Consider the following 17,262-nt stretch of genomic DNA (forward strand, 5'->3'; position numbering starts at 1 on the left):
GAGTCTCATCTTATTTATATGCTTTAAAGAAATTTAGTTTGAAAGCGTGTTCTTTTGTTTTGTCATTACTTGTAGGACCTTGAAATAGCAGCAGAATTTGCGTTGTCAGCTCCTGTGCGAGATCTTCTGAATGCTCTGAAAACGAAAGAGTATGTGAAGGTAAGTTTAGAGGCATGAGAGTGGAGATGCTAAGCAAAGCATCAAAGGATATATATTGGCATACTTTTGATTTTTTTAATGTGTCATGTGTTTAATATTAAATTGTGTCAGTCATTATTTTCTGTACCTGTTATTTGTGTGAGAATGCTAGTCTGTGTTTTTGGAAATCAGTGTCTAGTTCCTTGTTGTCTTAAAGGTTCTCTTTGTGACTTAAGAAAAGCCTTTTTGCTTCAACACTACTTACTCATTTGTGAGAGTGGAGAAATAACACTTAGTAGGGAGTGTTATGAAAAATAAATGCTGTAAAGTTAGAGGTAAACAGATAAATCAGAAAATGGGTGTGTTTTAAGTGGATAATCAGACTATGGACCTGTTTTGTGTGCTTTTATAAAGCAACAAATATTATAGTGGAGCTCTGCTCTAGTGAGCTTCCTTGTGAGTACTAAGGATGTGAGAAATACAAGGACTGTGTACTGTTTCAGAATAACCGTTCCTAGAAAACCGTTGTACAGCCAAAGTGTGTTAAACTCTGGGTACCTGATATTTACTGTGCTATAAATACCCACATTTATGGTTTTGATACTGATATAATTCCCACATTTATGGTTTTGCACTTTATTCCTTAAAACTTTCTAGATCAACGAATTTAAGTTATCAATTACTTCAACAGATTAAATTTATTTGGATCTGCTGTTCTTTTTTGTCCTTCCGTACAGTTAATGTGTACAATTCCCACTTGGGAAATAATTACTTCTACATGACAAAATTCTTGTTAGATTTATATAAATGATTGCTAAAAGTAGAAATTGGTTCAAGGGGAGACTGACAGGCTCATAGGAGAGAAGTTCATAAAATGTTGTTAAATACAGGGATGAAACACCTGGCTCAGCAGGACCCTGGTCTGTGAATTGTTAAAGAGTGGGAGAATAGTTAGGGAAATCAGTAGATGTTTACTTTTAAAAAATATTTTTCCCCAAGTATCCACTCTTGGCTGTTTTAAAACACAACATTAAATTAGGTAGACCTTTCAGGTAAAGATATTATCATTGTTCTTAGGCACATGTTTTGAAAAAAAATTTTAATCTCGAGTTTAAAAAAATCTGTGTAAATACATGGGTTAAATAATCTAGGTAGATTATTTGGATGTCAAGATCTCAAGATGTATTACCTCTCCCCTTTTTTTACCACTCAAAATGACACACATTTTGGTGATTAACACTTCATATATTGGCCCTCTAATATCATGTAGTGAGTTTAAATTTTAAACAGCCTTTTCAATCAGATGCTCATTAGTTTTGGGAAACTATTTTAGCTTTCAGTAACAACCATCTAGTTTTTACATTGACTTTAGATCATAATGATTTTAATTATAAAATATGGCTGCCTAATGGTAAAAATGTTGAGACCAGTGTTTTGTCTTGTCTTGATGATGTCAGACTCTGAAAAGACAGAATTAAACTTCACTGTAAGTCAGTTACCTCGTGTCAAATCACAGGTATCAACTGTTTTACTGTTTTCATAGTCTGATTCTGATGCCTGACTTGGTTAAAGTATTGTTACCCTTGTGACAGATACAATGCAGAAGTAGTTTTTAAGTAGTATAAGTAGTATTTTATTAAAAGAGAACACACTTACTGGACTTAATTAATCTTTAATGAATAATAGAATAACATACTTTTTAGCCATATTTTTGCTTACTCTTATGTTTTGTAGCCATTGAGAAATGTTAGGTGGATTCTTAGAGATCCTGCAGGAATTTTTCTTCTTCTAATATTCCAGTCTTAAAAACATATGCTTCATAAGTGTTAAATTAGCATTGACTGATTTACTTTTTTCAGTATGTGTGTATATATATATTTTATACATATACACGCATACATAGTGTATATGTGAAAGTGGACTTTTAATAATAAGATTCCTTTAGAAGAAAATGTAGAAGGATCAACTGAAGGTGCAAGGAAAGATGTCACTGGAAGTTTGTGATCTAGCCGATTTCAAGAAAATTATTTCTTATAATGCATGTTGACTTCTAGTGCAAAAATGGCTGAATGTATTGTTTTAATTTTTATATTGTACAGCTGTTTAAGATGGAAACTCTCCCTTTTGCTTAAATGAGATGACACATATCTATTTTATATATCATAGAAGACAGTAAGATTCACTCATTCAGTTGTTGCTCTTTTTTTTCTACAGGTACAAATCCCTGGACTTGAGAGTTTACAAGTATTTGTACCAAATAGTATTGCAGGGGAAAAATCTGTGATTTTGCAGCTCCTCAATGCAGCTGCTGGAAAGGATTGCTCAAAGGATTCAGATGAGGTTGCATATGAAGCCTATTTACTAATGACCAAACACAGTGATAAAGACCATGAATTAGATGACAGCTGGAGTGCATGGACAGGTCAGCCAGTCAAAGTAGTGCCACATGTAGAGACTGTTGATACACTGCGCACCATGCAGGTGGGTTTGGTTTGTTGTTTGGTTTGGTTTGTTTTTTAACCCTGTGTATGTGATTTCCATACTTCTATGAATGCTTATTCTTTCAGCTTAATGACAGTTAAGTGAGGTATGTGTCCTTTTACAGATAATAAAACGTTAAATTCAAGGATAGGGTTGGTTCTTGGTTGTGCTAATGCAAGTATTAAATTCAATGGATTTTAGCATTTCTTAAAAAGATTAATCACTACAATGTGTATTTTTCAGGGTTAGACTTTAAAATAAAGAGATAGTTTCAATATGTGTCTTTGATATCAGAAGTGTGGACAGGAGTTGAAAAGACTACATTTTATAAAGAAGTCACCCGTCTCCCAGGAACGTGTGGTGATTCTGCTTTCCACACACTGAGGCATGAAACCAGTTACTTTTGATCTTGGATGAATTGTGACATTTAAATTTTTGTGGAAGCTACTGGATGTTCAGCAATTCTTCTGGAAGAAATCTTTTCAGTCATACTTTCCTTCATCCCAAGCCAACAGGAGTTCCCTGCCAGCAGTTCTGTTACGCTTTAGCAGCTGAGCCAGCTGCAGCTCCCTGCCCCTCCTGTTCTCATATCCTGTGTTAACCTAATGAATTTTCCTTTTGGTATGTCACGCAGTTCCTCAGATCCCTACCATAAATGGACTCTACTGTCCACAGACAGAGTGACTTTCCATGTCAATGTGCCTGGCCTCTAGCATTCAGAGGGTTCTAGCAATTAAAGGCAGTTGAAAAAGTCACTCCTGTACATACTGCTGTTTTTAACATGCAAGCATGTTACTTCTTTTTTGTCTGTTGTCCAGACTGAACAATAAAAAACCAGCCTTTCATTCAGTGCTTAGAATTTCATTGTACTTCTATCAAAGTTAACATTCCATTCAGAAAATGGAAACAACAAAAGATGGAATTTGTTTTGCAGCTGGTATTCTGTCAGATACATGTAAGCACACATAAAACACTCTGTATTTGTTTGTATGTGTATAACACTGTTTATTAATTTTTTAAAATCCAATATTGAAAGATTAGGAAGTAAAAAGTCCTTCAGAAAGATTGTGTCCCATGTTTTTAAATGAACATGTTTTGATTGCAAACTAGAGAAAACGTGTTACTGAAAAAATACTAATAAAATAGAAGAATCCCATCAATATTTAAAAAATGTCCAGAGTGAAACTACTCTTTAGGTATGAGATACTGAAAATTGGGATGAACTAGGTCTTGTTTTGCGAGTAACTTGTTGCAGATACATTGTCTGTAGTTGGAAATCAATAGAGATTAGTATGTGACTCATAGTGCCACAGCAAAGGCAGCACCATCTGTGACTGTGTACTTTCATAGACTTCTGCAATATCGGAGCTCTTGTTTCCAAAACGTATCCTTACATTTTAATAGTTTTCAAAATCTGAGAAATTCCTTTATGGTAAATATGTGACTTTCCCTGTTCACTAATAGGTTTTTGTCTTGAAGTATATTACATTACTTGGATGAAACGTGTGTATTTATGTGATGGTTGTTACCTCCATCCGCTTTGAGAAAATATTGTTTTTCTTAAGTGCTGCCCTTTCTTTGTATAAGTATTCTGAAGGTAATTTTAATATAGCATTTCCCAAACCTTTTCTGAAGTAAATAGGAGTATATTCTCTTTGAAAACTTGCTGTGGCATTTGTCCTAACAGAGCTCTGCTCATAAGGTGAGTTTATCAAGGTCAGTTGCCAGCATCAAGCTTCTCTATGTGAATTAAAGATTTTCATGAATAGCAACAAGAGCTGTTTTTCATATTTTAGAATTTGAAAAATAACCAGTTGGAATTTGTTAGTATGGACATGTTTTCATAGAGGATTTTGTTTATAAAAACTAGTGATATCTTGTATTCCTAGGTCGATAACCTCCTCCTTGTAGTCATTCAATCTGCCCACCTTGTGAGTCAGAGAAAAGCTTTCCAGCAGTCTATTGAAGGGCTCATATCTCTGCACCAGGAGCAGACATCCAGCCAACCAGTCATTGCCAAAGCTCTACAACAGCTAAAGGTAAGCAGTTTTCAAGATTCTCAGTCAAGATTGATGGTGTTTTGTCACTGATAAGTAAAAATATGTAAGGAGTCTTGATTGCAGTGCTGATGGTATATTTTGCAGTTGTAATTTATGCAACCTCTATGGACTTTACATTCAGTACAATTTTCATTCAGTTTTTGCAAAGGATTTGTGAGTGTATTTTTGAGCAATATTGGTATAATCATTTTTGCACTGGCTAAGTGGGAAACAAGTCCATAATGCAATAGAAATATTAGTAGCAACAGAATACATATATTTTACTATGAGAGCACTATTGAATTGAAAGAACATGTTTGATTTCATAAAAATAAACTCCATGAAAATCTATGATCTGCAAGACACAACTTTTTTTTTTTCCCCCCCCATATTTGGGGAAGATGGCTGCTTTGTGATGTAAAAGTGGGTAGATCTGTCTGGTTTTTTGCTCTTGTTTTTGGTGTGAGGGTTTTTTTTGTTGTGGGGTGCTTTTTTTGTTGGATAAGTGTTTTCTTTGGTGGGGTTGTTTTTGTTTGCTTGGGTTTTTTGTAGTACCCAGAATAGCAAAGTTTTGTTAGGTTGAAGTTGCAACATCAGGTCCCTACATTTCCCTTTGAGTTCAATAGAAGCTGTGTCCACACACCAGGGTGAAAATACAACCAAAATCTTGGTCATGTTATAGACAGTAAAACTAATTTTCTCTTTTCTTCTCTATCTGGTTTTGGTTCTGTGGGGGGTTTTTCCCTGCCCCCCCGTTGCCTTTGTTTTTAAAGTGAATCTCACTCAAGCACACAAACTTAATTATAGCACTTCGGTTAATTATAATATTTGCTTAGTGCGACTGCTGGAAAGCATTTTTTTTTTTTTCCCAAGACTAAATGAATTGTGATGACATTAAAGTACAATTCCATTTAAAGTAATGTAACTGTTAGATTCATGTTTGCCTTAGTCTTGTCAACTGTAAAATATGAATAATCATTTGATGCCCCTCCATCCCTTTTTGTTGTTGTTACTCAGAGTGATGCATTACAACTATGCAATAAGATAAGCAGTGCCATTGATAGAGTTGATCACATGTTCACATCTGAATTTGATGCTGAAGTTGATGAATCTGAATCTGCTACTTTGCAGCAATACTACCGGGAAGCTATGATTCAGGGTTATAATTTTGGGTTTGAGGTAAGGAGACAAAAGCTTAATGACACGTTTGTCTTGTAGTTTCGGTAAGAACCAATTGAAATTTTTGGTTTTGCATTGGTGCAAATAAGGTAACAATAACTCTCTGGAAGTATGAAGAATTCTAGCAGAACTTTGTAAAAAATGTGTTGCTGCAGAAATCTTATGTGCAAAAGATTGAAAAAGAACAGCTAGATCTATTAAATTCAGACTCCAGTTAGCAGTACCTGGAACTCTAAAAAGCTTTAAGAACTTGGTGATTTCAAGTGTAGTCTTATAGGCTCTGCTACTTGTCAGCGTTTTAGATGAAATCACAAATATCCTTTGATATTGAATGTAATTGTGTAACGGCTTCTCAGAGTTTTCGCCTAGAATAGCATAATACTGTAATATGAGCCATTCTTTCAAAGTTTATGGTAGTTTTTTGATGCAGTGCATACAGCTTTTGAGTGCCATCCTTAGAGTGCTGATGAGGAAATAGCATGTTCAGATGCTTTTAGTATACTGTTTTCACTAATTGATTCCTGTGAGCTTTGTGAAATTCTAAGATTGTATCATACCCTGACTTACTTCTAAGGATAGTCTTCTAAAAAACAGCTGGTATTTCTGCTTAATTTTTAAAATGTACATACATAGCTCCTTTATCCCCAATGTTACCTGCGGTATAACTAAAAATAAACACTACTTTGTGGTTCAATCTCTGATTATGGAACTGAGCATTTATGTAGGATGTTTCTTAAATGATGTGTACACTGTTAAACATCAGCACATGCCCGTATACTCACAAGAATGCAATATGGCTCAAGTGTTGCCTCTCATTCTAACACTTTTTATAGCATATATTTTTTCATTATTTTTTCTATAAATATGCGCTGCTTGCATAAAGTAATTGTGTCTAAGAATAGCATGTGACTGTTACCACACTGTAGAGTTTTGTTAGCCTTCAGATACTCTAGTAGATATTGCAAATGGTATTTTTGTTATTAGTATTAATATGTGAAAAGTAATCTTTAGTTTCTTACAGTACCATAAAGAAGTTGTTCGTCTGATGTCTGGAGAATTCAGGCAGAAAATTGGAGACAAGTATATCAGCTTTGCCAGAAAATGGATGAATTATGTGCTCACAAAATGTGAGAGTGGCCGAGGCACTCGACCCAGGTAACAGCCAACTTGTTACTGCCATAGTAGTTTGTATTTAAAGACCATGCAGGACTTTTCACATTGTGAATAATACTTTATTGTTTAGAAGTAGTTCTTCTGAACTATTGATGTTTCTGGCTTTTAAATTTTGAAAGTAATTTGAATAGTAAATGTATGAAACAAAATGAACACTCCAGTTGCTTAGCAGGAGATTTTGTAGAACGTTGTCATGGTTTGAGCTTGGAGGTCCCCTGAGCACCCCACAGCTGCTCACTCCCCCCTTCCCCCCAGTGCTGGGAAGGAGGAAAGCAAAAGACCCAGGAAGGTGAGATTAGGACAGGAAGGGGTGATCTCATTCTTTAAGATAGAGGCAAAAACCAGACTCGTTAGGGGAGGAAGAAGAGAACATAAAATTTAATATAGACACCACCACCACCACCAGGTAACAGACAGAGCAGAAGCATAAGAAGCATTACCACATCTTGAAAACACCTCCCCTCCTGCCCCTCTCCCTCTCCTTCTTCACAGGCTCAGCTTTGCTCCTAGTATCTCTACCTCCTCCTTGCCAGCAGTGCAGGGAGCAGGGAATGGGAAGTGTGCTCAGTCCTGCCGCTTCTTCCATCTTGGGCGGGTGGAAGCTACAACAGCCGTGCCTTTTTCCCTTGGGGTCCTAGCCTCCTTTGGGCGAAGGCATCTGGGTCAGTGTGGGGCCCTCCACAGGCTGTAAATAGGCATCTGCTTTACTGTAGACCTTCATGAGTGGCAGGGGGGTAGCCCTGCCATCTCACCACAGGCTGCAGGGGAATCTCTGCTCTGGCACACCTCCCACCCTTCCTCCTCCTTCCTTCCACTGACCTCGATGTTCACACAGATGTTCTTGTTACTCCTCCTCATAACTCCCACAACTCCTCACAGGTTCCTCTTAAATACATTATTGCAGAGGTGCAGCTAATTGGGCTGGCCTTAGTACAAAGGCAGGTCCGACTTCAAGCCGGGGGAGCTCTGAGAAGCTTCTCACAGAGGGCCGCCTCTGTAGCCCCCTCCCCTGCTACCAGGAAAACCCCATCACTCACTCAAACCAGGGAAAATGGGAAGAAAAAGTGGAGATTGTTGGACCCAGACAATTAAAAGGCTTTAGATAAGGGTCATTAAGTTGGAACAAAAGTGCTATGTGATCAGGAGTCAGTAAAGATTGCAGAATATGCAACAGTCATTCTTTGGGTATTCTACAGAGAAAGCAGCATTGTTTTGTCAGTTGCAGAAACAATGTACATATGGAAGCTTTTGCCTCCTGTCCTTCTATTAGTCCTTTCTAAAAGCAATATATGAGCCACAGATGAAGAAGTGTTTCCGCTCTGGTGAAAATTCTTCAGCTTTATGATTGCAATAATGGATGCATATGTGGATGTGTTTTGTTGTAGTTCAAAGTACTTTCTGTCTGTTGACAGTAGTGTTGTGCCTAGTGGTGTCTCAAATTGTGCTTACAGTTGGTGCTATGAAACTCTACTCCTGAGCACTAATGAAAAAACTTACAAAGTTACATCACTTTGAGGACATAAACAGAGGAACTGGGAAACCAGTCCAAGCGGAATGATTCCATTACTTGATTTATTTAAGTGGTTTTGCAGCATTTTGCAGCTGGTATATCAGAAATTTAAAATAATTATTTTGCATTAAAATAGGTGCCTTATATTGACCTGTGCTAGCACGGATCACACATCAGTGACAGGTTTTTTTTTCCTTAGAGCATAGGGCTGATAGGTCTGTCCTGGAGGTGGCTTGTTCTGCTTGCTAGAAGAAGAGGAGGAGAGAGTGGGTGGGCTGAACCATGTGTAGATAGGCCTAGTCAGCTTAGTGTGCTAATCTTAAACAAAAGGAAGAAACCAACCAACCAAAACGAATCAAAAAATCAAAACAACTTAAGGCTTTTCTAATTATGTTAACAGCAAAATAAAGATTTAAGACAACATTGGTCTATTACTTGATGAGATTGGTCACCTCACAAATAGGGATGACGATAAAGTAGAGACATTTAATTCTTCCTTTGCCTCTGTCTTTAACACAAATGATGGGACCTGGGACCCCTGGAGTCTTAGGATGGAGGACCATGACTAGGGGAGTGTTAAACTCTCAGTTGACTTCTGACTTGCACAAAATTTGCAGCTGTTTGGAATGGATGTGAGTCTATGGGGCCTGATGGAATTAATTCCAAAGTACTGAAGAAATTGGCTGATGTTATTGCAAGACCTTGGGAATGGTCTTGGGAATCTGGAGAGTTCCCTCTTGACTGGAAGCTAGCAAATGTTACTCAAATTTTCAAGAACGGGCAAGAAAGAGGACCCTGGTATTATAGGCCTGTCAGTCTCACTTCAGTTCCTGGTAAAATTATGAAGACGATTATTCCAGGAGTGTGGGAGGCATCGGCCTGTCGGCCCTGCACAGCCTCTGAAAAGCAGCTAGGCTTTGATGAGAAACAGGCCTTGGGAGAAAGAAAAGAAACTGCTGAGTTGTGCCAAGGTGGCAGGGAAAAACAAAGGACAGCTGCAACACTGAACTGGAAAAGTCCTAAACTCTGAGAAGTTACCGCCATGTGAACAAGAAGTTGATTGGTCTGCACAGTGCATGTTAGAATGGCCTTATGCTGATAGGAGAAAAGGTTGATAGCTGTCTAATGGCTGATTTGCTAATTATGAAGTAAGAGCTTTGGTGAGAGTGTAAGTATGTACTATTAGAAAAATAAACGACTTTGCTTGTTATAACTGTCATAGAGTTGTGCAGGTCCAATATCCTCCTGCAACACAGAAGTTATTGAAAAAACACTTAAGAGACAATGTAGTCATTGATCAAAGTCAACAGGACTTCATGGAGGGCCAGCCATGCCTTACTAACTAAATAGCTCCTTATGACAAATTTACTCACCTTGTGCGTGAAGAGAAGGCAGTGGATGTGGTTGGTTTTTGTGTTTGTTTTTTTTAAATTATTATTAAATTACTATTTTAGCAAAGCTTTTGATACTGTCTCTTACAATATTCTTCTGGACAAAATGTCCAGCATACAGCTAGACATGTGCACAATACGATGGGTGAACAATTGGCTGAAGGGTTGGGCTTAAAGAATTGGAGTAAATGCGGTAACATCTGGCTGGCAGCCAGTCACTAGGGTGTTTCCCAGGGCTCAATTTTAGGGCCAGTTCTCTTCAGTGTTTTTATCAATGATCTAGACACAGGAGTTGAGTACATACTAAGTTTGCCAACAATACTAAATTAGGAGGAGCCGTTGATTCCCTTGAGGGTACAGAGGCCTTACAGAGAGAACATGATAGATTATGAGTGCTGGGCAACCACCAACTGTGTGAATTTTAACAAGGACAAATGCCAGATTTTGCACCTGTGGTGGTGTAATCCTGAATATATGTATAGATCGGGAGCCAAGAGATTGGAGTGCAGCCCTGCAGAAAGGTATCTGTGTTCTGGTTGTTGGAAAGCTCTATGTGAATTAACACTGTGCCCTGGTGGTGAAAAGGGCCAACCATATCCTGAGGTGCATTAGGTACAGTATAGCTAAACAGTTGAAAGAAGTGATTGTCCTACCATACTTAGTGTTGATGCAGCCTCACTTTGAATATTATGTGCACTTTTGGGCTCCACAATATAAGAAAGATGTAAAAAATATTACGATGTGTCTAAAAAAGGGCAACAAAGACTATGAAAGGACTAGAGGGCAAGACTAATGTGGAGTGATTGAGGATACTAGGTTTACTCAGCTTAGAGAAGAGGAGACTGAGTAGTTACCTCACTGCTGTCTACAACTTCCTTATGAAAGGAAGTAAAGAGGGAAGCACTGATCTCTTTGGTGTCTGGTGATAGGATGTGAGGGAACAGCTTAAAGGTGTGTTAGGGGAAGTTCAGATTAGATATTAGGGAAAAGCTCTTCACTGAGAGTGTGTGTGGTCAAGCTCTGGAACAAGTTCCCCAAGGAAATGGTCATGGCCCCAGGCCTGTTTTTCAAGAAGTGTTTGGACAGTGCTCTTAAATATAGGGTTTAACTTTAAGGTTGCCCTGTCAGGAGTTGGGCTCCTATGATCCTTGTGAGTCTCTTCCAACTCAGGACATCCCATGATTCTACTTTCATTTTGGAGGTTGCAGCTGCTAATTCTAGTAGGTCTAAGAGGAGGCAGCGGGGAAGAGCAGGTGGCTGAAGACAACAACTTGCTCTAGCCAAGTTCTTCTTTGCCAGTCAGAGAGGGACCTGGGGGTGCTGACTGACAGCCGGCTGAACAGGGGCCAGCAGTGTGCCCAGGTGGCCAAGAAGGCCAATGGCATCCTGGCTTGTGTCAGCAATAGCGTGGCCAGCAGGGACAGGGAAGGGATCTTACCCCTGTACTGGGCACTGGTGAGGCCGCCCCTCGATTCCTGTGTTCAGTTTTGGGCCCCTCACTACAAAAAGGACATTGAATGACTCGAGCGTGTCCAGAGAAGGGCAACGAAGCTGGTGCAGGGTCTGGAGCACAGGTCGTACGAGGAGCGGCTGAGGGAACTGGGAGTGTTTAGTTTGGAGAAGAGGAGGCTGAGGGGAGACCTCATCGCCCTCTACAGCTCCCTGAAAGGAGGTTGCAGAGACCTGGGGATGAGCCTCTTTAACCAAGTAACAAGCGATAGGACAAGAGGGAATGGCCTCAAGTTGTGCCAGGGAAGGTTTAGACTGGATATTATGAAGCATTTCTTTCCAGAAGGGGTTGTTAGGCGTTGGAATGGGCTGCCCAGGGAGGTGGTGGAGTCCCCATCCCTGGAGGTGTTTAAGAGTAGAGTTGACATAGCGCTGAGGGATCTGGTGTAGTTGGGAACTGTCAGTGTTAGGTTAATGGTTGGACTGGATGATCTTCAAGGTCTTTTCCAACCTAGATGATTTTGTGATTCTTTGTTTTACTTCACCTGTCTAGGCCCTGAAACCACTGATGCCCAGTTATTGCTGATCAGATAGTCATTAAATCATTAGTACTGTTTTGATCTTGTTTCAGAGAGGAGAATTTAAGCAGAGAACATACTGGTTTGACTTATTGCTCTGAAACATATTATGAGTGAATTGATGGTAACTGTTCTCAAAGACAGCACGTATATGGGTTGAGATGTATAGCATGGCCTGCTCATTTTATGTGGCAGGCTTTGCTGAAATCAGACTTTATTTGAAATTAACTGGACAGATGTATTAATACAAGTTAAATATTTTACCTCTTGTATATTAATCCATTTTCTTACAAAGATTTTATCATATTTTCCAGAGGAAAAATAATTAACTGCCACTTACTATTCTTGGATGTTGCTGAAACTCTTACGATGGCTTTAGTTGAGAGCAGTTAATTTTCTGTCTTTTCTTTTTGAGATAGGTGGGCAACTCAAGGTTTTGATTTTCTTCAAGCTATTGAGCCAGCATTTATCTCAGCTCTCCCAGAAGATGACTTCTTGGTATGGAATAAGTTATTCTGCTTGTTTATTTCTAAATGCTTGTGAAGCTATCAGTATGTTTTAGGGATATTTTTTATAAAACATTGTTTGAATACAGGTGCTGTTCTGAAACAATTGCTGTTATATATAGCTGTTGATGCTGATATCTCCTCAGTTTGTAAGATTTGAATAGAGTACTGAATAGAGTATATATGTGACCATTGGCATTAATGTTTTCAAATTGCTGACAAGTTGCTGATACTGTCTTGGGAGGCTTATTTCCCTTTGTCTCTTGGGAAGCAGCCTTTCTACAGAAGTACAATTTATAGTTGTCATAATAAATTTCTGAATATAAGCTTCTGAAGCTTAATTAGAACCCAGAGTTATTTCATGGGTATGAATATGAAATCACAGATATTTAAAGGTATTTCTTCAAATTTTGCCAACATGAAACAGACTTTAAAGCATCTTTCTTTTGTTTTTACTGTGGAAAAAATGACTAGACTAAAATTGGCTTTTTTGTGTGCTCTGCCTTTCTCCTTTTCCTGTTGAAACAAAATTCTGAGAATTTATTTCTCTGATCTTGGTACAGTACTACAGAGAAGTGAAAGCAGAGTTGCCACAAAATAGCAGATTGTGAGTGTCAGCACCTCTGATTTTTATTAATTTCAAGACATGTTTTGAAATGCTGACCACATTTATCTTGTGTAATACAGAAATTATATAGTTCAATCTTTTTTTTTCACATGTGTTTTTATCAAGAGCTCTCAGGTTATGTTTTAGTCCCATATGTGTGTTGCTGAAAAAAGGGTCATCTGCCTAAATGACAGATTTAAGCTTGTATTTGAAATACATGGTACTTTAGCTTTAAAGTAGCCCCTCAACTTTATTGGCTTTTAAAACTTCTAAAACAGACTTTGACCAAGTGGGAGAAAAAGGAGGGAACACAAAATCTTAACTGCATTTCTGAATTTTTGCTTTGTTAAACTAGACTTCAGTTTTGGAGAGCATCACTTGAAGCCACTTTGATTTATCTGACTCCTGTGTAACACAGGTCACAGCATTTCACCTAGAAATGCCTATGTCAATCCTAATACCTTCTTTAGGTAGTACCTAATGTCATAGAATAGTGACGGCCTAGATTTAAGTCTGAGATGCTGTCTCAGTCTGGGTTGGTAAAATATGCCAATCCAGGCTACTCCCTTTTTAAATTTTTAAAATTTTATTTAATAATTCTTTTTTTGTTAGTTTAGCTTCAGGTTCCTGGTCTTTACTTCAGGTTCCTGGTTTTTTGAATTTCTGGAAGAAACTTTGACTAGTCTGAATGGCTTGTATAGAAGCAGCCTTCATAGCAGCTATGCCAAAGAACAATTTCAATTCTTTATTGTGAAGACGTATTTTGTCCCTGATGTTCTGAAAAATGAATTGAACAAGAGGAAGATTTAATAACTTGTCCAAGGTTACATACACAGTGAATAGTACACCTAGTAACTAAGCTTAAATTACCTGAGCCCCAGTTCAGTGTTTTAACTATTAAATACCCTTTCATGGGTAGATAAGGAAGGTGGATTTCTTGTAACATGCAGTGCTTCATATTTTGTTGTTTTGCAGACTTTTGGCATGTGATTCAGGCCATCATACTCACCCAATTTCTGTGGATGTTTCTTCTTGGAGTGAGGAGAGGGAGGGCAGAGAAGGTTCTTGCAGCTTTTTCCAGAAAGCTTGATTTTTAATTTTATTAACAGTGGATATTTTTCAGTTTCACTAGCTTTATGTTATGAAGTGTTCTTTATGAGATATCATTGTTCTGTTCTTACGGTTACGTAATTTTGAGCAGGTCAAAAGGCAAGACAAGACTAAGACTTTCTAGCTTAAAAAAAAAAAAATCAATGCAGTCAAAACCCTAATGTGGATCCAGAAATTTAATATAATTGATAGAATGTAGGGGTGCTTACTTGACAAATTACGTATTTAACTAGTGTCATTTAATTACTGTGACCTTTATCATATGACTATCAACTCTCTTGTAACATAAAATATCACAACTTTTTCTGTTTGTCTTTTCTAAAGAGTTTACAAGCTCTGATGAACGAGTGCATTGGCCACGTTATTGGAAAACCTCACAGTCCTGTTACAGGTTTGTACCTTGGTAAGGCAGAAGTTACTGGCATTTGTTCTGGAGCTTTGCCGCTGCTGTTACAGAATTTTGCTTGTAAAGTAATTTTAAAATGCTAGAAATACCAATAAAAGTATATTTAAGCTTTTCATGACTGTTGATGTGAAACCCATTATTGCCTGACAAAGTATAAATACATGGTGGTTTTACTCAAGAGATTTAAAAGCTTTACAGATGCTTTCCTCTGATTTTTGTCCTTTAATTCCTGTGAAGTCTTGAAGGTCTTCTGGAAAAGGATTGTGACTTTTTAAAAGTTGGGTAAAGAAGCAATTATACCTTTAAGGAGGCAGTTTCAATTTCCTGTCCTAGCATTTCATTGTGGCACTGCAGATATTTACACTTTTGACAGACTTACATTATTGAGGTACAGAAGAATTATTACTGGGAGCTTGATGACAGAGCTGTGGGGAAGTAGTTTTCCAGTATCACAAAATTTGTTACAGTCTAAAAAATATCTTCGGTATTAGAGTGAAGTCTGTGTATTTTGTTGTTTATCTTGAGAAGAGGATGTTTTCTCAGCTGTTTCCCTTTCAGGTATCTCTTTCTCAGCACTGTTTCTTTCTTCCTTCTCCCAAGTCCATTGACTAGTTTAATGTTCAGAATACCATGTCGTCTTTTCTTTCCCCTGATGTCTACTTCCTGGATAGGCTTTATGGCAGAAGACATAAAGGGAGGATAATTTGACTCAGGCAAGGAGGAGTTTTTTCCAGTATTTCAGGAAAGTTTCAGTTTTGATATAATTTTGATGAGAAAACTTCATAGCTGAGAAACCTTCCACCATGAAAGTCAGTCCAATCCTTTGGAAAGAAGCATAGTCCAAAACAAATTTTAGCCAAGTTCTGTACTGTAATGTAAACCTGTATATTCACTTTTGATACAGTTGTTCAGAGGAAAGCCCATTTTAAGGAAGTCACTACATGATGATTCTAAAGTACTGAAACTCTTATAAAAGCTATTACAGACACAACAGGTCACACAAACTAAATTGCTTGGCAGCTTTTGGCTGAGAGGCATGGAGAGGAGGTGACAGAGGCACATGGTACAGACTTGAACAGCAGCCTGGAACTTTAATACATGTGAAATAAACATAAACTGTATCCTGGCTGCAGATATTGCAGATAAGCCCTTTCTATCTCATCATCAGGAGAAAAATAAGAATTCCTAGTTCCATTTGCATATCATGTTGAGGGACTTAAACCTACTGTTATCTTTATCCCTTTTCTGAAAGGGAAGGATCCATTTGTGTGCATGCTGCTGCCTGTAGGCACATGGCTGGGGGGGTCTCCTGGTGTTTAATCCCATCTCTGCTTTGTGAAACTGCCTGTGTCCACCCAAGTGAGTTAGGTTCTGCCTTCTGGGTCTTCTGCTAGTGTCTTTGTGAGTTACAACAGGACAACCAACACTTGGCCCTGGCATCTTTTACTTGTCCTGGTAGTGCAAACAAGGCAAAAATGCAGCTCACTGATTAACCTAGCTTGGCAGAAAGTACTGACTTGTGTTTTGATGGACAATCAGCTGTCTTTTGATGTGACTGCCACAATATTTTTCTGGCTAATTAAGGAGGGGTTGAGGGAAGGGGAAGACGCTTCAAGCTACTCTCACAGGCACTGAATGAGATAGGCATGAGGACAAAGGTGGCCCATTTAGGTTTGACCCTGTCCCTTTTTACCACTTCTTGGCGCAGACTGTCATGGGGGCAGTAGTATGGGTAAAGCAGTCATATGTGGGGTTTTTTCCTAGCTCCTTTTGCTTTCTGTTATTGTCTGACAAAAGTAATTCTGATGCAAAAGGAACATATTAACACTGTTTGCTTTTAAACTATTATTTGGTTTATTAATATTTATTTTACAATAAGATAAATCATCTTTAATCTGTGAGGTTGAAATAATGAAGATGTAGTTTTAGTGAAGTAAGTACACCTCTTCTAATTGCTAGTTTTTAATTCTCTGGAGAATTTTTTATTACTTTATAGGTGACTTACATGATAGAAAAATATAATCAATTAATACATACAATGATTTATTTAAAATTGAAATAATTTGGATTTTTCTTAAAGGTTAAGAAAGTATGTGCCACTTAACACTGTAAAATAGGAATTTGTTTTAATTTTGTGTCTTGAATTGGTTGGTCCTAACAGTTTTTTCTGACATCTGAATAAATGTGCTACCTTTTTCATGTTTGCAGCTATTCATCGAAACAGTCCCCGTCCTGTAAAAGTACCTCGGTGCCATAGTGATCCACCAAATCCTCATCTTATCATCCCCACGCCTGAAGGCTTCAGGTATTTAGAGTTAGTAGAGAGTTCTAAACTGGTTTATCCTCTCTTGGCTATGCTGACTGCCAGTAAGTGGAACACCTTTTCTGTTGAGGGCAAAGCAGGTAGAAAAAATTAGCATGTTAGTGATCCGGATTTTATCAGTGTGCTTTTAAGGAGGATATAGTTTCTTTTTCTCCCTGTGCCCCCTCTTTATTTTACAGTTTTTATTGGTGCATGCTTTCGCACTTTGAAGTCATTCTTATCCCCTTTGTTTTTCCTGAAAACAGTGTTTCAGTGTAACAGGCTTTAATCCAGTGAAAACTGCTCATTAACAAGACTCTTATCTCGTTTCCCACTTCAAAAGTCTGCATACATGCCCATGACAGTGTTTTCAGTAGTTTAGCATAGATAAGA

The 17,262-nt window shown here is 38.0% G+C and overlaps 1 protein-coding gene across 6 annotated transcripts in view; it reads left to right on the plus strand.

Annotated features, from left to right (window-relative positions):
* The window catches only part of MAP3K4 (mitogen-activated protein kinase kinase kinase 4), a 99,016-nt gene that overhangs the window by 60,483 nt on the left and 21,271 nt on the right, over positions 1-17,262 (plus strand). For 4 of the 6 annotated variants that reach the window (XM_074896641.1, XM_074896636.1, XM_074896639.1 and 1 more), the window contains exons 9-16: positions 76-159; positions 2,353-2,619; positions 4,509-4,658; positions 5,676-5,837; positions 6,859-6,992; positions 12,358-12,436; positions 14,486-14,564; positions 16,776-16,872. In XM_074896641.1, coding sequence (XP_074752742.1) covers positions 76-159; positions 2,353-2,619; positions 4,509-4,658; positions 5,676-5,837; positions 6,859-6,992; positions 12,358-12,436; positions 14,486-14,564; positions 16,776-16,872 — 1,052 coding nt within the window. The remainder of the gene's footprint in view (positions 1-75; positions 160-2,352; positions 2,620-4,508; positions 4,659-5,675; positions 5,838-6,858; positions 6,993-12,357; positions 12,437-14,485; positions 14,565-16,775; positions 16,873-17,262) is intronic. The other 2 variants (XM_074896638.1, XM_074896640.1) reach the window with 1 other exon arrangement.

The sequence above is a fragment of the Athene noctua genome, chromosome 1 (genome assembly GCF_965140245.1).
Source record: "Athene noctua chromosome 1, bAthNoc1.hap1.1, whole genome shotgun sequence".
Taxonomy (NCBI): Eukaryota; Metazoa; Chordata; class Aves; order Strigiformes; family Strigidae; genus Athene; species Athene noctua.